Source organism: Camelina sativa, chromosome 5 (assembly GCF_030686135.1).
Source record: "Camelina sativa cultivar CO46 ecotype springtype chromosome 5, ASM3068613v1".
In the NCBI taxonomy this organism is placed as follows: Eukaryota; Viridiplantae; Streptophyta; class Magnoliopsida; order Brassicales; family Brassicaceae; genus Camelina; species Camelina sativa.
The window spans coordinates 16393792-16417209 of NC_141884.1; the positions used below are offsets into that span (position 1 = coordinate 16393792).

The window sequence follows — 23418 nt, forward strand, 5'->3', positions numbered from 1 at the left end:
CTTAGATAAGCCATGGTCATGCACTCACCTCTTTGCAGGAAGTTTCTGACCAATAAGGACGAATCCCTCACTCCTAGCAAGCTTCTAGCACCTTCCCAGCCTCCAATCTCTCAAGAACAGCCAAGAAATCTCCCAATCTCACTCACAATCTCAAGAACACTTGTTTTCTCTCTTTTCCTCTTTTTCAAACAAAAACGGCGACCACAACCTCTGGAACACGACCTAGGTCGTTTCCTTCCTTTAAAGACCCAGTTCAATGATTTCCTTAAACCAAACCGAACCAAATCGATTAAAAACTCATTCTGATCGAACCGAAAAATAAGTGGTGTCGACCGACACCCCCTTGGTGTCGATCGACACCCATCCCCAAAAACCAATTTTTGGTTTGCGGATGTTACAATTCTCCCCCATTAATCTAGATTCGTCCTCGAATCTCGAACAACCATCAGTCAAGGACTCCCGTGCAACCGTCTCCACGGCCTGCACTCCTCCGACCGATCTACAGAAGGTCACCTCTAGGCGATAGACTCACGCTCCAGGCGTCATTTGCTCTTGACTTTTTGGACTTCCCTTTACTCATAGGCCTAAACCTTGAGTTTTATTGGCTCCTCATCAGACCTAAGTCTGCATGCCAAATGTTGGCTCCTCATCAGGCCAAAGCCCGCATGCCATAATATATAAGGAAAAGTCCAAACTCGTATCTCGGGTTGCCACCCTACAGCGCGCCCCCGGATCGTCATCCGGAGTCGATATACCAACCATACTCCCGAGCCACAAAGTCTCTGAAAATGGCAGTACTAGGAGAACCTAAGTCCCCCAAGAGTCGCGAGCAAACAATTCTGAACACGTCTGAGTCCTATCCCTATCCAGGTTTCCTTCCCGTGGCTCGCGTAAAACATCTCAATGTCTTACCAACCACATATTCCCACACCGGGATACCCCATGACCGCACAAGGATCATATATACGCCACAAGGGCCGCCACAAAGGCCAACAAAAATGTCCTCACGAGGACCGCCACCAAGGCCAAACAAAATGTCCTAAAAAGGACCGCCACCAAGGCCACTCGTCCCCAAAGGACCGTCACAAAGACCGTCTGTCCCGAAGGACCGTCACAAAGACCATCTGTCCCGAAGGACCGTCACAAAGACCATCTGTCCCGAAGGACCGTCACAAAGACCATCTGTCCCGAAGGACCGTCACAAAGACCATCTGTCCCGAAGGACCGTCACAAAGACACTCTGGCTAAACAGCCCGCCACAAAGGCCAACAATTGGCTAAAAGCCCGCCACAAAGGCCACACAATTGGCTAAAAGCCCGCCACAAAGGCCATACAATGTCTAACAATACCGCCACACACAGGCACTCTGACTCAAAAGTCCGCCACAAAGGCACAAAAGCCCCTCCCAAGGCTTCCCACCGCTAAAATGGACAAAATTCTGACTCCCGCAAAACTTTCCATATTTAACACTTTCCATTTTTGGAAACTCCTCTTCACAACCCTGCCTCACGGAAACTTTGTACCCCAAACACCACCTCATCTTGTTACTGAGTCGCACAACCAACCACCCCAAGCGACCGAGTAACAAGAGAGATGGGCTGGAATACTCCATTCCCGCTCCAGCCACGGATTACAGATGGGACCAGGCTAAACAAGCTCAAGTCGCGGCTTGCTTCTCATACCACTTCTTGAACCTTGCCTTCATCTTTGCCTCAGGCTCCCAAGTCTGTTCCTCAACACCATCACAGTCCCACAGGACTCTCATCAAAGGAATCTTCTTCTTCCGAAGTTCCTTGATCCTCCTCTCGAGAACCCTCACTGGTCTCGCCTCCAAAGTCATGTTAGGCTGAAGATCCTCAGGAATCTTAGCCAACACCTCCTCTCCCTCACGGAGACACTTCCGCAACATAGACACATGGAAAACCTTATGGAATGCACGCATCACCTCAGGTAACTCCAATCTATATGCCACTGGTCCAACCCGCTCAATCACCCTGAATGGACCCATATACCTCGGACTCAACTTAGTCTCTGACAATGACCTGTTCGGACCCCGCAACATGGCCATCTTGAGGTACACTCTGTCTCCCACCTGAAACTCAAGATCTCTCCTCCTCCTATCTGCATAACTCCTCTGCCTATCCTGAGCCTCCTTCATGTTCAGCTTGAGAACCCGAATCTTCTCTGAGGTCTCCTGAACAAAACTAGCACCAAACATGCTCCTCTCCCCCATCTGAGTCCAGCATAATGGTGTACGACATGGCCTCCCATATAAAGCCTCATAAGGAGCCATCTTAATACTCGCCTGATAGCTGTTCTTGTAAGCAAACTCTACCAGGTTCAGGTGATCTGCCCAATGGCCACCCCAATCCAACACACACATCCTCAGCAAATCCTCCAGCGTCTGGATCGTCCTCTCTGACTGTCCATCAGTCTGGGGATGATAAGTTGTACTCATATGCACCTTAGTGCCCATCTCTGCCTGAAACGCCTTCCAGAACACCGAAGTGAACTTGGAATCCCTATCAGAGACAATGCTCGCTGGCACCCCATGCAACCTGACTATCTCCCTCACATACTTCTTAGCCAAGACCGCTGCTCCATCAGTCTTCTTAATGGCCAGAAAATGTGCTGACTTGGTCAACCGGTCCACAATGACCCAAATAGCATCAAAGGTCCGTGACACTGGCAATCCCACCACAAAATCCATAGTGATCATATCCCACTTCCACTCAGGAATGGGTAAACTCTTCAGTAACCCGCCAGGAACCTGATGCTCAGCCTTCACTAGCTGACACACATCACACCTCGAAACCCAACTAGCTACATCCTTCTTCATCCCGACCCAATGATAGTACCTCTTGAGATCACGGTACATCTTAGTCGCTCCTGGATGAATGGACAACTTGCTCGCATGAGCCTCTCTCAGAATCTCCTGTCTCAACTCCTCATCCTTGGGCACACAAACCCGACCGTGCACCAAGATAGTACCATTATCTGAGACCTGATACTCTGAACCCACATCCTTAGAGGCATTCACTAGCCCCAAATCCTTCTCCTGTGCCAACCGCACCCTACTCAGAAGATCTGCTCTATCTACTGCTTCCAAACCCAACGGTTCCTGTGAAACAGCACACAAGCTCAAAGCACTGATCTCCCCTACCAGTGACTCCATCTCCTGCTCCTGAGCCGAAGCTACCCTCTTCCGACTCAGAGCATCTGCAACCGTGTTAGCCTTTCCAGGATGATAGGCTATCTCCAAATCATAATCTGCCACAAGCTCCATCCACCGCCTCTGTCTCAAATTCAGCTCAGGCTGAGTGAATATATACTTCAGGCTCTTATGATCTGTAAACACCTGTACCTTTGCACCGTAAAGATAAGACCTCCAAATCTTCAGGGCAAAAACTACAACACCCATCTCCAAATCATGGGTAGGATAGTTGCCTTCATGCACCCGCAACTGCCGCGAAGCATAGGCAATCACCTTCCCATGTTGCATCAGAACACAACCTAACCCAACTCTAGATGCATCTGTATAAACCACATAGGGTTCTCCCTGCTCAGGCAAAGCCAACACTGGCGCAGTAGTCAACATCTCCTTCAGGCTTGCAAAGCCTTCCTCACACTCTTCTGACCAGACAAAAGGAACATCCTTCCCTGTCAATTTAGTCATAGGACGTGCTCTGCTTGCAAACCCCTGCACAAATCTCCTGTAGTACCCTGCCAATCCAAGGAAACTCCTGATCTCTGTGGCATTCTGCGGTCTAAGCCAATCTCTGATAGCCTGAATCTTCTCTGGATCTACAGAAACCCCCTCTGCAGAAACAATGTGACCCAGAAAGCCCATCTCACGCTGCCAAAAACTACACTTGCTCAACTTGGCAAACAACTTCTGCTCCCGCAGCTTCTCCATAACTGCCCTCAAATACACTGCATGTTCCTCAGGACTCTTAGAATAGACCAGGATATCGTCGATGAAAATGATGACAGATACATCCAGAAACTCCTGAAACACACTGTTCATCAATCTCATAAACGCTGCTGGCGCGTTAGTCAATCCGAAGGGCATCACCACAAACTCATAGTGCCCATATCTCGTCCTGAAAGCAGTCTTCCTCACATCTGCCTCATCTATCGGTATCTGATGATAACCCGACGCCAGATCTACCTTGGAGAACCAAGTAGCACCCCTCAACTGATCCAACAACTCATCGATCCTAGGAAGAGGATACTTGTTCTTCACAGTGACCCGGTTCAAACCCCGATAATCAATACACAACCTGAAACTCCCATCCTTCTTCTTCACAAACAACACCGGCGCTCCCCACGGTGATACACTAGGGCGGATGAATCCCTTACTCAACAAATCTTCTAGCTGCTTCTTCAGCTCTGCCAACTCTGCTGGAGCCATTCTGTAAGGAGCCTTGGATAACGGTGTCGTCCCCGGTTCCAGTTCAATGATAAAGGGATCCGACCGAGATGGTGGTAATCCCTGCAAAGACTGAAACACATCCTCAAACTCTTCCACTACTGGAATACCGCTAACCGTAGACTTCCCCACTGACTCTGGCATAGATATAGTAACCAGATAGGCCTCACAGCCCTTCTCGATCATCTTCCCAGCCTGAATGGCTGAGATCACGAGACTCCCCAAAGTCGGTCTAATACCCTGAAAGACCAACTTCCCTCCTGAACGCTCAAACTCCACTCTACCCCGATGGCAATCCAAATGCACCCTATGCCGATGCAACCAATCCATCCCGAGAATAACATCATACAGCTCCACTGGACTGATAAGCAAATCTGCTGGCCACGACTCTCCTGCGATCTGAATATCAATTCCTCTAGCTCGTCCAATCACTCTCAGGAACTCGCCTCCCGCAACCCTGACAACTCCTGCACGCTCTCCAGGATCCCCGCTGATCCCCGCACACTCTGCACACTCTGGAGTAATGAAGCTATGCGAAGCTCCAGAATCAAACATAACATGGGACTTAAACCCGCCCACCAACAAGGTCCCTGTGATCGCCCCGGCACTGGTTCCACCAGTCTCAGCTGTCGTGTAAACCCGAGGCCCCTGCTCAATCCGTGCCACCTGCTGTCCACCAGGCTGCACCTGCTGCAACGCTGCCACGGCTGCCGGCTGCAACTTGGGACAAAAAGGCCTGATGTGCCCTGTCTCCCTACAGTGATAACATACCCGAGGTCCTGTCGACGGAACACTCCTCTTGGGACAACTAGCAACCCTGTGATCTCTGCTCCCACAACCGAAGCAACCTGCACCACTCGGCTTCTGCGTAGCCTCCCATTTCCTCTTGGTTCCCTGAGCATGCCTACCGCCCCTGCTAGAACCACCCTGCTGCTGAGCCTTACTAGGCTGAACTGCTGGAGTAACCAACACTGACTGTGCCCGGATATCCTCCTCAATCTCTGCTGCAGTCTCCACCAGCTCTGCACGCGTAGCATAGTACCTCCCTCTACAATGAACTCTCAAATCATCCCGTAGAGCTCTCATGAACCTCCTGACCTGAGCCTCCTCAGACTCCATGGCCCGACCCCCATAACATAGAAGTCGACTGAACTCCAAGTCCAGCTCCCGCACTGACCGCGTCCCCTGAGATATCTGAAGGAACTGCACCTCCAACCGGTCCAATGCCTCCCTAGGAAAATACTTGCGGTTGAACTCCAAGACGAAGTCAGCCCAAGTCATCTCCTTCTGCACCCTCCTAGCAACCACGGATCTCCACCACAACTCAGCATCACCACCCAAAAAGTAGACCCCTATGTCCACCCAAAACTCCACAGGACATCTCAGAGTATGGAAGTTACGTTCCACACTCGTCCTCCAAGCATCCGCAGCTGTAGGATCTGTACCACCCAAAAACCTCTCAGTGAACAGACCCTTCATCTCCTTGAGCATAGCCAAATAACGTCCATGCTCTCCCACATCCGCAACCACTGGCTGCCGCTCCTCCGCCACCACTGGTGGCACTACCTGAGCCCAAGCCGGTACCACAGGTGGTAACCGCTCTAACAACTGTGCTAGCAAAGCCGAAATGTCAACACCAGGGACTCCACCCGCTGGGACCCCCACACCCGGGACCCTAGCATCACCGGCCACTGGAGCATCAATACCGCCCCCTCCTGCCACACTCACGGAATCCCCCGGAACATCCTGCGACTCGCCAGCACCCTCAGCTGTCACACTCTGGTCCTCGGTCTCACTAACCACTGGGGCTCTACCCCTACCACGACCACGTCCGCGACCACGTCCGCGTCCACGACCTCGACCAGTCACAGCATCCTCTCTAACCATCTGCACTACCATGAACAGAAGGCTAAGCAAACAATTTCTATTATAACACAGAAACATAAACTCACCGTGGAATCACACACTCGGCTCGAAGAGGATGTTCTAGGACTTCATGCCACACACAATTGACTAACTCACATAATCAATCACGACATGCAATCCCAAACATCTACAACAGAAACCTAGTGACCCCAAACCTAGAACCGTAAGGGCTCTGATACCAAAATGAAACAACCTTCCTTTTTTTTTTTTTTTAATAATAAATAATAAATATAATATATTAAAATAAACTACAGCTAGTGGTCCCATACCCACTAGCCATCTAACCACAACACAATCAACAGCGGAATAACATAATCAATATCCAATAATAAACTAATAATAAACCAATATTATAGCAAAGCAATATCTCAATACCAAACAACAAGAAACATGAAACCAGCAACCTAGCAATGTTTCTAATGACTCAACTCTAGCACCCTAGCAAATGCCAGACAACATCCAATCGAGTCCCTAGAACATCCTCCTCTTCATTGCCTTTGATTCCACGATCACACTTTGCCTTTACCTGCACCACAAACACAAATTGAGATGCATGAGTATTTGATAAACACTCAGTGAGGCAATCCTCCCATCTACCAGGCTATACACACAAGCAATAAGATCTCTACATGCCACAAACAACAATCAATAAAACAAACCAGGCAATATACAAAGCATGCGACGTCCATCGTAACTGAACAAGGGGTGTCGACCGACACCAGACGGTGTCGATCGATACTGAATATCTGGTGTCGACCGACACCAAACTGGTGTCGACCGACACCCTGCCCGACACTCCCGAAAACCCTAGTTTGCATCGACCGACACCTCCACATGGCATCGTTCGACACTCGCTAAAGTCCCGAGCCGTCCTCGCGTTGGTGTCGACCGACACCCCAACTGGTGTCGACCGACACCGATGCCGAGCAGCGATTTCCCTCGATCAGAAACTCCGAATCTCGCCTCCAAGCTTCTCCAATCCGCTCCTTGCACCCCCAGAAGCCAAACCCAGCCCAGACAGCAACGAAATATCATAGAGAACTCAAAGAAACAACCACATAAGCACCAAATCACATAGAATCTAGAGATCTTAGCTTAGATAAGCCATGGTCATGCAATCACCTCTTTGCAGGAAGTTTCTGACCAATAAGGACGAATCCCTCACTCCTAGCAAGCTTCTAGCACCTTCCCAGCCTCCAATCTCTCAAGAACAGCCAAGAAATCTCCCAATCTCACTCACAATCTCAAGAACACTTGTTTTCTCTCTTTTCCTCTTTTTCAAACAAAAACGGCGACCACAACCTCTGGAACACGACCTAGGTCGTTTCCTTCCTTTAAAGACCCGGTTCAATGGTTTCCTTAAACCAAACCGAACCAAATCGATTAAAAACTCATTCTGATCGAACCGAAAAATAAGTGGTGTCGACCGACACCCCCTTGGTGTCGATCGACACCCATCCCCAAAAACCAATTTTTGGTTTGCGGATTGTACAGTAAGCTCTAGATCTAGCTTTATCTATGCTCCTTAAACATTGGTGTGATGCTAAGATGCTTGAAATCAAACCCTATCCTCTCAGTTCAGGATTAGCATTAAGAACATCTAGCCTAGAAGAGATTCTACCACAATCAAGCTTGACCAAAGCAAACAAACCTCAAACACAGCCTAGCCTAACCCATCCTCAAGATTATAATCACTACTCACATGAACACATGATGAACATCAAAGTCATAAACCCAGAAAATCTCGAAACTTGCATTAAATGAAAGATAAGAACAAGATCTACAATGTTGCAAAAGGAATCAAACCCAAATTCTTAATATATATTGAAAGTTATGGAACCAACAATATTGAAGAATCTAAGAATTTTCTTAAAAAGGGTACAAAATCTAAGAAAATAAAAAGGCAAAGGGAATAATTCCTTAAAAAGTCAAAACTAGGTTTCTGACTCTCTAAAAAGTTGCACACTTTGGTGGCTGCAGGTACAAGGCTTTATATAGGAGAGGAGGTGGAAGCCCTAAAAACACTAAAAGACAAAATAGTCAACCGCTCGGTCAACTCGACATGTGCTCGGTCGAGTGGCAGGTCGAGCTGGCTTCTCTCGTGCATTCTCCACTCGGTCGAGTCCTCCTCAGCACACGGTCGAGTGTGCGGTCGAGTTGGACTCTAGACCTTGGTTCTTCAGCCTTAACTCTCTTGCTTTCCCTTCATGATTGGCTCACTTCTCCACAGCATTGCTTCCATGCTCCTTAAGCTCCAAAATCACCTGAATATGCATGAAAAGATGCAAATGCAATGCAACTAAACTCTAATGCATGATTAGTGCTAAAGCTACACAATAATGGCCTAAATGGATAGCAAAAGATGCAAAAGATGTGAATAAACTAAGGGAAAACATGGTAAAATATATGAACATCAACACCCCCAAACTTAGTCTTTGCTTGCCCTCAAACAAATAAGCAAGACATAAGAAGGTAAGTGAGGTTTGAAAGTGGGATCTCAGCTCCTAAAGCTTGCAAATAGACCATCTAGAATCAATGTCCAAGTTACTAGTACTATGATGCAAGGTGAATGAGCTGTACTTAATGATTTTAGACAAGCATATCACAACCTTTATTGATTTGAGCCTTAGTTATCCGCATGCATTCAAATCAACCATTTCCTAACATTCATTAATCAAGAACATGAATCAATTCTATGCAAAGCTTAAATTCATTTGGCTTGGTAATAAAGGGTTTTGAGACAATGATGGTCTCTTAGAGTGGGGCTTGTCAATATCAAGGTTCTCTCATAAAAAATGGATTGAGCTTTAGAAGAATGCTAAAGGTAAGAACACCTAGACACATACAAGAATAAAACCTTGTCTACCCAAAGGCACCAAAAGTGTTTATCCTATCAATCTAAACCCAAATGATCCTAGTGCTACCCTTTAACTTCTTCTTTTCTCTTTCACCCTTTTCTCTTTTGGTTTTCAAGTCTTAGGAGAGGTTTCTTATTTGATCTTTCTAGTGGGATGGGGGATTCTCACTTATTTGCTATGGTTCTCTTTTCTTCTTATTCTTAAGACATACAAGCTTTTTGCTAGACTTTTTTTTTTTTTTTCTTTCTTTCTTTTCTTTAACTAGAACCAATTTCAATAATGTTTACTTCCCATCCTTTCACTAGATTTTGCTTAAGCACATTCTCCTCTTTAAAGACTCTACCCTTTTTGTTTTTCTTTTTCCTCTTTTCTTTTCAAAACAGCCAAGTCCCAAACCCAACAAGTGAACCACCTAGTCCTATCTAGTTTGAAAAATACAAACTAGAACTACACAAGATCTTACTCTTGTCAGTTCAAACCTAACACTTTCTACCAAGCTCAATCCCAAAATAGGCCTTACACACTCAAGAATAAATTTGGCTTGAAAGAAGGATAGGTTAAGGGTAGGGAAACTGATTCTTAATGAGGAAATCAGCTACTTGGATCAACAAGAGTGGTAAAAGGAAAAAGATGATCCAAATATGTATATGGTATCCATGAGTTTTAAGCAATGCACAAGTTGATAATTAAAAATCAATATTAGGTTCTAATAAATAGGAAATGGCATCAAATCACAACATGCTTCAATTTAGACCAAATGCAATTTAGGAATTCAAGGCTTGGTTCAATTTTATGCTTCTAACTACTCAACTAGCATCAAAGTACTATTAACTTGGGCATTGATCCTAGTCTAGTGAATAAACAAGCTAACAAGGAAATACTCATCATAGATCCCTAATGCAAATATTATACAATCCTAAATGAAACATGCTAAACAAGATCCTAATATGCAATGCAAACTACATGAACACTCTTTTTTATAAAGATTTTTTTTAAAAATTTTCAAATTTTTAGGGTTTTTCTATTCCTTAGATGCTTATGCAAATACTAATATGAAGATGCTAAAAATTTGAAATAAGAACACCAAACACAATGTCAAATTCTATCTCAAACCCTCCCCCAAACTTAAATCACACAGTCCCTTGTGTGAAAGAAATTTGATTGAGGATTCAAGACTAAGAGAACTAAACAAAATATGAAATGCAATGATATTTACAAGTGAAGGTGATGGTGGTACCTTAGGGATTGTGGAAGAAGTTGTCCACATCCATCTGCATGCTATCATAGGAGTAGTTGGGGTCTTGTTGGTGACCTGGAGATGGAGTTTGGGGCAGCTCGACGATGGCGATCGACCGTGACTCGGTCGAGTGCGTGTCCGAGTTGGGGGGTCGAGCTGGACCGCGAGTGTCAAAATGTTGACCTTGCTGCTGGCAGAACTGCTGGTAGAGAGCTGGATCCATGTAGTATTGAGGTGGGATTGGACGGTAACTTGGATAACCTGGATAAGCAGCTGGAGGTGGGAAGCCATAGGGTGATCTGGGAAGGTGCTTGGTTGAGTACGTCGGTGGTGCTCGGCCGAGTGGGTGCTTGAGTGACCCAGTCGAGTGCCTCGAAGACTGATGTTCTCGGGTACTTGAGCTCCTCTTCCTCTGATTTGGCTCATACATTGAAGCCCTAGCTGGTTCCAAAGGGTTTGCAACTCTTGAAAGTGCTCTAGTTGAGCTACTTCTCCTCAAAGGGCTTACTGGTGAAGGTGAAGAATTCCCACTCTTCAAGTCAGCAACCTCCTTCTTTAAGCCCTTGATAGACTTAGCCATGTTGGTCATCTTCTTCTTCAGCTTATCAAACCTCTTCCCATGCCACTTGTTCCACTTTTGCAAAAGTGTCAACCTCTTGCTATTCTCCCTCACTCCTCTACTATCCCTTGGGTTGGGCTCATAATCCTCAAAATAAAACTGCTCCTCCCCATCAGCCACTTGTGCATTCCCAGCTTCCTCAACTCTAGCTTGAACTACTCCATCAAATAAGTGCTCCTCAGCTGGCCAAAAGTCAATGTTGGCTCCTTCTTGAATGGTGGTGAGCTCTTGGTTAGGCAAGATCAATTGTTTCCTTCCAAGTGTAGGAAGCTCAAAATTGAAGATGTGATTTCCTTGATGCATCTCCTTGGCTAGGATGAGAGTAGAGGTGAGGTAGCTTGAGTCAATCCATCTTGGTGAGACCCTTTCTCCTCTAAGTGGGACCTTGGCAGCTTGTAGAATTGGAGTAATGATGCCTCCAATGGTTAGTGCTCCTCTTGAGCCTTTGTTCTCCAACTTGCCTACCCAATTTCTCAAATGTATCTTATGGTATATGAGCACCATTGCAAGATCAGTCTCTACAGTGCTCCCAAGGATGATGGTCCCATCTCTGGCTTTGAGGATGATCTCATTGAGAGCCATATCAATCATCTTTAGCTCCCCCTCATTGATATTCCCAGTCTCCTTCCTTGCAAAGAAGGTGTTGGCAAGAGCTTTGTGGAAGTACCTTAGGACTCGGATCCTTATCCTTGAGCTCTTAGAATTGGAGGATGAGTAGAGTTTGTTGTCCCCAATGGTTTCCCAAACTGAATAGAGCTCCTCTCTTGGTATCATCAAGCTCCTATTGCTCCCAACTTCAAAACCAAACACATTGGCTATCTTTCTCATTGAAAGCTCATGCTTCTTCCCCTTGATTGTTAATGAAATGTGACCAGCTCCAGCCTCAGCATCCTTCCTTGCATATGTATGCAACTTTACAGTGGCTAGGAACTCACAACTTTCTTCTTTGTAGCCCTCCATGCAAAGCCCCATGAACTTGGTTAAGTTACTTTTCTCAAAAAGAAACTCCACATCTTCATCAATGGCAAGCTTCTCCATGGTTTCCTTGTGAGGATATCTAGTCCCCAAGAACTCCATTCTCATGAAAGCATCATAAAGCTGCCTCTTTGACAACCCACAAGATTCTGCTTCCCCATCATCCTCTAACTCTTCTTCTTCACTTTCTTCCTCACTCTCATTTTCACTCTCCTCTTGCTCAACCTCAACTGTTGGCCTCTTCCCTTTGGCCTTGTGTCTCCTCATAAACTCATTGAGAGTTAGCTCCCTTTCCTCCTCACTTTCAGTCCTCTCAGGATCTTCCTCAATTGATTCTCTCCTTAGACTCGGTATCTGGCTCGACCGGCTGCTCGAACCACCACTCGGTCGAGTGCATGATCGAGTGGGGCGTCGAGTTGTCTTTCCAGCTTCTCTCCTTCTTTCAAGGCCAGCATCACGACGTTCCATGGATGTTGCAGCGGTTTGTTGAGACTTCCTAGTGATCTTAGAAGACATTTTCAAAAGGAACTGAAAGGAATAGACTCAAAGCTCAAAGTTAATAGGTTAGTGACCCAAAAACTTGAAAGAACAAAGCTTGAGCAAAAGATGAACTTTGAAAGAGATTTTAAAACTTGAATTTAGTTGTTTTTAGCAAATGAGAGAGTGTGAGAGGTATAGGATCGTGCAAGTCCTATTTAAAGAAGCTAAGGGGACAAGGAGACAAGGGTGGAGCGTCCATACCATTCAAATTTGAATTGGGAATCTTTGACTTGCTTTTGGCTGCCACTCGACCCCACACTCGACCAACACGTGGTCGAGCTCCTTTACCCAAGTTTGAAAATTCAAAATTTTGCTTCCTTTTCTCCCTCCACTCGATCATTCTAGAAGAATGGGAATCGAATGGGCCTCACTCCTTCTCCAACTCGGTCGAGTACCTCTTGTGGGGTGGTCGAGTGGGCCTGCGAATCTCCTTGCCCAAGTCCAAATTTCTCCATACCCAACTCCGTTCTCACTAAAAGGCCTGTCCAACACAAACATAAAAGAAAACACATCAAAACTACTAAGAAATTAAACCATATTTACAAAGGATACCTTAGAGACTTCCTCCCTAGTGAGCTTGTTTAGAGTCACTAAGCTTGACCTTTGGTTTCCTTCTTAAACTTGGTCTAGATACCAAGGAGGTGATGAAATCCTCCCTGGAACCTCTTGGTCACTGTGAAGTTGATCCTTGATCACCTCACCCTTAGCACACAAACCATACTTTTTCTTGATTTTGAGCCTTGGTCTTGCTTTCCTCAAAGACCTCTTGTTCAGCTTAACTTGGAGATCCTCAACCATACTAGACAGCTCTTGAACTGACTTCTTAAGCTTTTCCACAGAATCTTCTTGAAGAGAGAGCTCAGCCTTTGGAGTTGCCTTATCACTTAAGACCTCTTGACCACCTTTGTCTTTGATAGTAAAAGGCTGATCATCAATGGTAGGAAGGTTGGTTGGGTTATAGATATTGAACTTCATAACTATACCCTCAGCAATATTCAAGGTCACAAGACCTTCCTTGACATCAATGACTGCTCCAACAGTGGATAAGAATGGCCTTCCAAGGATGATAGGATCTTCAGGTTCCTTGTCCATCTCCAATACCACAAAATCTGTATGAACCCTTGCCTTCCCTATCTTAAGTGGGACATTCTCCAACCTTCCAACTACTTCTCTGTTTGACCCATCAGCTAGGCATACATGGAGGTTGGTGGATTTGAAATCAGTTCTCCCTAGATTTTGAGCTATGGAGTATGGCATCACACTAGTTGAAGCTCCCAAATCACAAAGGCATTGGTTGTAGTGGAGGTAACTGATTGTGCAAGGCAGATAGAATGGTCCTGGATCCTTAAGCTTAATTGGGATGATCACTCCTCCAAGGTTCTCAAGATCCTTCTCATCTTGAGCTTGAGCCTTTTTCTTTGACAAATCAAGCAAAAAATCTCTATAGAGAGGATAAGGTTCATACTGTTCCAAGGGAGGTCCTCTCTCCTCTTCTTGGTAAGCATTGATGATCTCTTGAATAGCCATCACTTCCTCTTGTTTCTCAACCACAACCTCTTCCTTCAAAGCTTTCTCATCCTCTTGTTGCTTAGCCAACATCTCCTTTTTCTCAATTATTTCCCTTAATTCCTTGATCCTCTGTGCTTTGAAACGCCCTGGGAATGGTAGAGGTGGTTTGTAGGCAGGAGGAATGTACTTAGCAGGTTTAACAGCTCCTGATCTTTCAGCTCGATCGACCACTCGATCAGGCACTCGGTCGAGTGCTGGCTCGAGTACCTAGTCGAGTGCAATGACGGATTCAGATTTCTCTGCACAAACTTCACTCAAAGCTTCAATAACTGACCAATCCTCCCCATCTTGAACATCACTGTCCTTAGTGACTTCTTCATCAGAGATATGGATGGCTTTTGCAGTGAACTCCCTTGGATTTTGAACAGCTTTTCCAGGGAGTTGGTTGGGTTTAGGAGCAGAAGTAGAGGCAATGTTGCTCTCCATATACTTCACTCTAGAGTTAAGACCTTCAAACTTCATGTTAAGGTCATTATACTGGGATGTGAGCCTTTGATTCAATTCAGCAAACTGCTTGGCTTCCTCAATCTTTCCTTGTGTTTGCCCAATCAACAACTGCTGCATCATGGCTCTTAAGTCTTGTTCTTGGCCTTGGTTAGTCTGAAACCCTGGTGGGGGACACAACTGAGGCTGGAACACTTGATGTTGTTGTTTGGGGACATAGTTTTGTTGTTGTTGAGGCTGTTGAGGTGGATACACTTGGTCTTGAGGGTTAGCCACATTGGTACTCCTATAAGAGAGGTTGTTGTTCTTGAAACCCCCTTGGTTGTAGCCTTTGAAACCTCCCTGGTTTTGCATGTAGCACAACTCAGCAAATTCAGTCTCCCCCTCTTGAACTGGAACCTCTTCTTCACCAATGAAGTGAATAGACTTTTGTTGGCTAAGAAGGATCTTGTCAAGCTTCTTATTGACCATCTTCAAGTCCTTCTTGTACTTGTCCTCTTGATCAATTGATGATGACCTTATGGTTCTGTCATAGTCCTCATTATAGTTGCCATCTGACTGAGCAAGATTCTCAACTAACTCCCAGCCTTCTTCCACATTCCTGTTGAGGAAGTTGCCATTAGAAGCTGTGTCAAGAAGCATCCTGATCTTGGGAAGCACTCCTCTATACAATGTACTTAAGAGTGACTCATTGCTGAAGCCATAATGAGGGCATTGAGTCTGGAATCCTTTAAACCTCTCCCAAGCTTCACAAAAGCTTTCATTGTTTCTTTGAGCAAACCCAGAAATTTCATTCCTCAATCTAGCAGTCCTTGCATTTGAGAAAAATTTTGCCAAGAAAGCCTTCTTGCAAGCATCCCATGTGGTTATTGCTCCAGTAGGAAGAGTCTTCTCCCAAAGGTGTGCCTTATCTCCAAGTGAGAATGGGAAGAGCCTCAACTTGAATCCATCTTCACTCACTCCATTGATCTTTGTAAGACCACAGATTCTGTCAAACTCATCAAGGTGATCTAGTGGATCCTCCATTGGCAACCCATGGAACTTGTTGGCTTGAATCATGGAGATCAATCCACTTTTGATCTCAAAGTTGTTGTTTGGCACTGTTGGAGGCACAATACCAGCCCTTTGGTTGTGGGTGTTGGGTGCATCTCCAGCACTAATGTGCCTAGGTCTCTGCTCATGGTTAGCTTGTTGCTCCATGATCATTGGATCCTCTTGCTGAACTTGAACTACTCTTCTTCTCTGATTTCCCAAACCCTTTTGCTTCCTATGGATGTTGTCAATAGGCCTTTGAAGATTGTCTTTCCCCTTACACCTTGTGTGCATCAACAAACGCGAGTACAGACTCGAACAAGTTCACAATTGAGCTCAGGCTCGTGTGGGTGGTTGAGTCGACTGGGAAGTGGTGTCCAAATGTACACGGCTTCTGACTCGATCAAGTGCTCGATCACTACTCGGTCGAGTGGTGGTCGAGTGGTTGGTCGAATGGGTACCTGAAATTCAAGACAACCCAGCAACAGAAGATTCGAGTCCAGCAACTTCAGAAGTGTATAAACGATCTTAATGTTAGACTAATATGGATCCTAAATGTCACAAAAACACACTCAGATGGGCACTGGCGCCAAATTGAAACAAGATCTTTTTGGTGTGGGTGATGAATGATGATGAATGTATGCAATGAGATATGAATGGATGGATGGTAAGGTGTTTCAATTCCCCTTATGCAGTTGCAGTATAAGAGGTGTCAATCCTAAATGAGTGTTTGTGAACAATTAAGATATGTATATGAATCTAAGTTAAGCCAAATGTAAAGATTGTTTGTCACTAACAATCCTAAGATGAAAAAGTAAAATGCAGAAAGTAAACTACAAGAACTAAGAGCTAAATGCAAATATAACAGAATGATTGCAGTAGTTATGAACCAAGAACAGAAAAGAAACTATGCTAATGAACTAATGCAATACAATAATGAATAGGACCATGAGTAAATGAAACAGAAATGCAAATAGAATGATACTAGAGATAAGACAGAACAACTACAAAACATAAACAAGAGTTCTGGGGATGAACAAGAGCAAGCACTCGATCGAGTGTAGATCGAGTGCAGGGTCGAGCTAGATAAATCCGGGAAACAGAGCAACACAATAAAAACAGAGCAATGCAAAAACGAATCAAACAACAAGCAAGCAACAAGATTAAGACTTAAAAATCAATAAACAAAGAAGGCCTTGAGGAGGGATTCATGGGCTAGACTAATGAATGAGGTTATCACACTTTGGCCAAAGAATCTCAAGCAAAGCTTTGAGCTAATCTCTAGACATATAAATCTAAGACAAGTCTCTTCCACTCTCATGGCAAGAATCAATCAAACCTATGCATCTCTAGACTTGTTCTCACAAAGTAAAGAATCTACACAAGTAGGCATTAAGCAATACATCTCATACCAAACAAGACCTCTAATCTCTTAGCAAGCCTAATGGTAAGCTCTAGATCTAGTCTTATCTATGCTCCTTAAACATTGGTGTGATGCTAAGATGCTTGAAATCAAACCCTAACCTCTCAGTTCAGGATTAGCATTAAGAACATCTAGCCTAGAAGAGATTCTACCACAATCAAGCTTGACCAAAGCAAACAAACCTCAAACATAGCCTAGCCTAACCAATCCTCAAGATCCTAAGTACTACACACATGAACACATGATGAACATCAAAGTCATAAACCCAGAAAATCTCGAAACTTGCATTAAATGAAGATAAGAACAAGATCTACAATGTTGCAAAAGGAATCAAACCCAAATTCTTAATATATTGAAAGTTATGGAACCAACAATATTGAAGAATCTAAGAGTTTTCTTAAAAAGGGTACAAAATCTAAGAAAATGAAAAGGCAAAGGGAATAATTCCTTAAAAGGTAAAAACTAGGTTTCTGACTCTCTAAAAAGTTGCACACTTTGGTGGCTGCAGGTACAAGGCTTTATATAGGAGAGGAGGTGGAAGCCCTAAAAACAATAAAAGACAAAATAGTCAACGGCTCGGTCAACTCGACCTGTGCTCGGTCGAGTGGCAGGTCGAGCTGGCTTCTCTCGTGCATTCTCCACTCGGTCGAGTCCTCCTCAGCACACGGTCGAGTGTCTGGTCGAGTGTGCGGTCGAGTTGGACTCTGGACCTTGGTTCCTCAGCCTTAACTCTATTGCTTTTCCTTCATGATTGGCTCACTTCTCCACAGCATAGCTTCCATGCTCCTTAAGCTCCAAAATCACCTGAATATACATGAAAAGATGCAAATGCAATGCAACTAAACTCTAATGCATGATTAGTGCTAAAGCTATACAATAATGGCCTAAATGGATAGCAAAAGATGCAAAAGATGTGAATAAACTAAGGGAAAACATGGTAAAATATATGAACATCACACAGCTACAACCAGAACAAATAAACTGACCTTGCTCATTTTGGTAATCTTGAACCGACCGTACAACAGTCCCAACAATTCTTCTGAAGAAAGAGCTACGTTTCTGATTCTAGGAGAAAAAAGCATTAGATGATTAGCTCCCAAAATCTGTTTAGAGTTTTCTATTTTTGTGTTTTGGGATTCTTCTCTATATATAGAGAGAGTCTAGGTTATTGGGAAAACAGTTTTTGATTCTAATTAATAAAAAGCAGAGAGTTTTCATCTCTAATCTGGTGGATTTCTAGAGTTTTTCTTAATCAAGTTCACGCTTGAGAACTTGATTTCTAACTAGGTTTCGTGCTTGCTAATCCTAGAGTTTCCGACTGCGTCAAGTGGTATCAAAGCAGGCTTTTTCCTGTTTCTTTTTCAAGGCTTGATCAGCTATGGGAGATCAATCTGTGACCAAAGCAGACTTTGAGGGTTTTACCGAGGCTATTACCTCGGCTCTAACTGCTTTGACCGATCAGATGACAAATTTGATGACAAATTTGACAACTGAGATCAGAAACAACAACAACGCAAATCAGCAAAGAGGAATAGAAGGAGGACAAGGGCTTAACGAAAATCAGCACAAACACAGAGGAAGAGGAATCCCAAGGGTAGACAACAATCGTGCTATTATTAATGAAAGCTCAAGTTCTGATGAAGAGGAAGCTGTGGAGGATGAAGTTGAGCGAAGAAATCAACAGAATAATCATGATTACCGTGTAAAGGCTGACATTCCATTGTTCTATGGAACTATGAGTGTTGAAGAGTTTCTAGATTGGCAAATAAGCGTCGATAGGTTCTTTGAAGTCATGGGTGTCCCTGAAAACAAGCAAGTTAAGATGGTGGCAATTAGGCTGAAGAGTACTGCTGCTGTGTGGTGGGATAAACTTGTTATTCAGAGGCAAAAACAAAGAAAGGGGCCAGTCAAGACATGGAGGCGGATGAAACAGTTCATGATGGATAGGTTCTTACGAGAGGACTATGAACAGATTCTCTATAAGATGTATATTGAATGTGTTCAAGGAAAAAGGACTGTGACAGAGTATAGAATAGAGTTTCTGAGAGTAATGATCTTGGAGAGACAGAAAATCAGAAAGTGGCAAGATATATAAGTGGGTTAAAGAGCTCTATTCAAGAGAAGATGGGTTTACAAACTGTATGGACTGTGCAAGAGGCTTCTAGCCTAGCTTTGAAAGCTGAGTGAATTGAGAAATCTCCTCGCAATTTCACTTCTTTAAGAAGATATTCACCTCAGAATAATTTTGAATTAATAGGCGATAAGGAGAAGAGTGCAGTAACAAAGGATACTAACCTTGGGAACAAAAGAGCTGGAAGTTCTAATAATGGTTCTAATAATGCTCAGCCGAATAAACCACCAATCCGGAAGCAAAGTAACACTTATGCGAGACCATCCATCGACAAGTGTTTCTGTTGTCAAGGACAAGGTCACAAATCAAATGTTTGTCGGAGTAGGAGAACTACAGTTTTGCTAGAGGAGGAAGAAGAACATGAAGAAGAGGATGAATATGCAGGTGTTGATTTTGCTGAAGAAGAATCGAATGAGATGATAAAAATTGTACTTGAAAGGGTCTTGTTATCATCTAAGGAAGAAGGACAGCGAAAAAAAGTGTTCAGAACAAGGTGTTTAATTAACGACAAAGTCTGCAACTTGATTGTGGATAATGGTAGCACAGAAAACCTAGTTTCTCATAAACTGGTTGAATATCTGAAGTTACCCACAACGCCACTTGAGAAGCCATATGCTTTAGGATGGGTGAGTAAAGGCTCTCGATATCGAGTAACACTGTCTTGTAAGGTTCCGATCTCCATTGGAAAATATTACAAAGAAGAGGTATTGTGTGATGTTCTCGACATGGATGTTTGTCATATCATACTTGGTCGTCTTTGGCAGTACGATAATGACGTTACATATCGAGGAAGAGATAATGTGTTAATGTTTTCATGGAATGGGCACAAGATTGCTATGGCTCCTGTTTCACACCTTGATCATAATTCAGGGAGGAAAAATACTAATTTCTTGGTATTGACATATAGTGAAAGAGAGCTAGGTGAAGCAATAAAAGAATCTAAATGTATCTGTCCGGTGGTTATTAAAGGGCTGATGAGTGTTATAACAGAAGAAGTAACAACTCCAAAAGAAATACTAGAGACTCTGCAAGATTTTAAGGAGCTAATTGCAGATGAGTTACCACAAGAATTACCTCCTATGCGCAACATTCAGCATCAGATTGACCTTATTCCATGATCAAGCTTACCAAACCTTCCCCATTACCGTATGAGTCCTAAAGAAAATGAGATTTTGAGGGAACAAATTGAAGATCTGTTAAGGAAAGGGTTCATTCGTGAAAGTATGAGTCCTTGTGCAGTGCCAGTCCTCTTTGTTCCTAAGAAAGGAAATCAATGGTGGATGTGTGTAGATAGCAGAGCTATCAACAAGATAACTATCAAGTATCGTTTCCCTATTCCTAGATTGGACGACATGCTTGACGAGTTAATTGGTTCTAAGTTCATTTCTAAGATAGATCTTCGCAGTGGATACCATCAGATTCGAATTAGGCCTCGAGATGAATGGAAGACAGCATTTAAGAGCAAAGATGGATTGTATGAGTGGTTGGTGATGCCATTTGGGCTGTCAAACGCCCCTAGTACCTTCATGCGGCTGATGAACCAAGTTCTTTGTCTGTTTACAGGTTATTCTATGGTGGTTTATTTTTATGATATTCTGATCTATAGTAAAACAAAAGAAGATCATTTGGAGCATGTGAGACAAGTGTTGCAGGTCTTAAAAGAGAATAAGTTGTACATTAATCTGAAAAATGTACTTTCAGCACCAATAAGTTGCTCTTCTTAGGTTTTGTTGTTGGAGAAGAAGGAATTCATGTTGACAAAGATAAAGTGAAAGCTATTAGGGATTGGCCTGTCCCAAAATCAGAAAGTGATATACGCAGCTTTCATGGTCTTGCTACATTCTATAGGAGATTTATAAGAGATTTCAGTACTATTACTTCTCCTATTACCGAGCGCTTGAAGAAAGGAAAGTTTCACTGGGGTCTCGAGCAAGAGAAAAGTTTTGAGTTAATCAAAGAAAAGCTATGTACTGCACCAGTTCTAGCATTGCCTAATTTTGATAAAGTGTTCCAAGCTGAATGTGATGATAGTGGAGTGGGAATAGGTGTTGTTTTGTCTCAAGAAAAACGACCAGTAGCTTTCTTCAGCGAGAAATTGAGTGAAGCTCGACAGAAGTGGAGCACCTATGATCAAGAGTGCTATGCAGTATTTAGAGCCTTAAGGCAGTGGGAGCATTATTTGATTCAGAGAGAGTTCATTTTGTTCACTGACCACCAAGCTTTGAAGTTCCTTCACAGCCAAAAGGTGATTAACAAAATGCATGCTCGTTGGGTTAGCTTCCTGCAGAAATTCCCTTTTATAATCCAGCATAAGTCAGGTGCACTTAATAAAGTGGCTGATGCTTTGAGTAAGAGAGCGTCATTGTTAGCTACTTTAACACAAGAGATTGTGGGATTTGAGTTTATGAAGGAGTTGTATGAGAATGATGTTGAATTCAAGGAACTATGGGTCAAATGCAACGAGAAGCATCCTTCTGTAGATTTTCATATTCGAGAAGGCTATTTTTTTTAAAGGAGATCGATTGTGCATCCCTTGCTCATCGCTAAGAGAGAAGTTGATCCGTGATTTGCATGGGAGTGGTCTTAGTGGGCATTTGGGAAGAGATAAGACTATCGCTAGCCCAGAGGAGCGATACTTTTGGCCACACTTAGGGAGAGATGCTGGAGCCATTGTCAATAGGTTTTATATTTGTCGTGTCAAAAGGCCAATCGCAAAACACTGGTCTTTACATGCCTTTACTTGTTCCTGATGATATTTAGCAAGACTTGGCTATGGATTTTGTGTTGGGATTGCCTCGTACACAACGGGGAGTGGATTCTATGTTTGTGGTAGTTGACAGATTTTCCAAGATGACACATTTCATTGCTTGCAAGAAGACTGCAGATGCATCCAACATAGCCAAATTGTTTTTCAGGGAAGTGGTGCGCCTTCACGGAGTTCCTAAGTCGATTACTTCAGATAGAGACACAAAGTTTCTAAGTCATTTTTGGATTACTCTTTGGAGGATGTTTGGAACAGCTCTAAATCAAAGTTCTACAGCTCATCCTCAAACAGATGGACAAACTGAAGTAAGTAATAGAACTTTGGGAAATATGGTTCGAAGTATTTGTGGGGATAAACCAAAACAGTGGGATTTAGCTTTGCCTCAAGTGGAGTTTGCTGACAACAACGCTGTACATTCTGCAACAGGGAAATCACCTTTTTCTCTAGTGTATACTTCTGTTCCTAAACATGTGGTTGATTTGGTTAAGTTGCCTATGACTCGTAGAGTTAGTGCATCAGCTGAAACCATGGCTGAAGAAGTTTTGGCTGTTAAAGAAGCTGTTAAGGCTAAGTTAGAAGCTACTGGGCAGAAGAACAAGGTTGCTGCTGATAAACGTCGAAGACTCAAAGTTTTCAAAGAAGGTGATGAAGTGATGGTGTTCCTGCGTAAAGAGAGATTTCCAGTTGGTGCCTACAGCAAGCTGAAGCCTCGCAAGTATGGTCCATTCAAGGTGTTACGAAGGATCAATGATAATGCTTATGTTGTGGATCTCCCAGAATCGATGAACATTTCAAGTACTTTTAATGGCGCTGACATTTATGAGTATCATGAAGATGGGGTTCTATATCCAGAAGAGAACTTGAGGACAAGTTCTTCGGAGGTGGAGGAGACTGACGTAGGAAGGATTTAGTGAATTTAACTTTTCTTTTGATATATTTACTTATGATAGTTTTCTATTTCTGTTTAGAGTTTTCTATTTTGTGTTTTGGGATTCTTCTCTATATATAGAGAGAGTTTACGTTATTGGGAAAATAGTTTTTGATTCTAATTAATAAAAAGCAGAGAGTTTTCTTCTCTAATGTGGTGGATTTCCAGAGTTTTTCTTAATCAAGTTCACGCTTGAGAACTTGATTTCTAACTAGGTTTAGTGCTTGTTAATCCTAGAGTTTCCGACTGCGTCAACCACATAAACGAGAATTTTTGGATGCAAAAACTAGTATCAATCAGAAGTAGACAAAAAAAAGAATAATGAGTCGATCATTTTAAGCATTTTTTTTCTAAAGGTAATTTGAAGTCAAGTAACGCTATAGCCTCTAGCTCTCACTATCGTTTCATGGCAGACAACATATCCTCTAATGTAGACATTTAGATTTCAGTATTATCTATAACATTTGGGGCGTATTATAGATAAATATGCCACATAATTGCTACTGGCACTAATTACAATAACACAGACAATCAGCCATC

General features: G+C 43.5%; 1 protein-coding gene, 1 non-coding gene and 1 pseudogene across 2 annotated transcripts; 2 read left to right on the forward strand and 1 right to left on the reverse strand.

Moving 5' to 3' along the window:
• Positions 1-18776, reverse strand: part of LOC104773674 (GPCR-type G protein 1-like) — a 42552-nt pseudogene extending 23776 nt beyond the window's left edge.
• On the forward strand, positions 15298-15404 carry LOC147943821 (small nucleolar RNA R71). The gene has a single exon (XR_015558686.1). It is a non-coding gene; the product is annotated as a small nucleolar RNA R71 (small nucleolar RNA).
• Positions 18777-22477: 3701 nt separating the features above from the next.
• On the forward strand, positions 22478-22861 carry LOC147943822 (uncharacterized). Its single transcript, XM_087452739.1, has one exon. The coding sequence runs from the start codon at positions 22478-22480 to the stop codon at positions 22859-22861; it is 384 nt and encodes a 127-aa protein (XP_087308865.1).
• Positions 22862-23418: the final 557 nt, after the last annotated feature.

Coding starts and splice junctions, on each gene's coding strand:
- LOC147943822 (XM_087452739.1), top strand. CDS start 22,478: ATGGCTGAAGAAGTTTTGGCTGTTAAAGAAGCTGTTAAGGCTAAGTTA.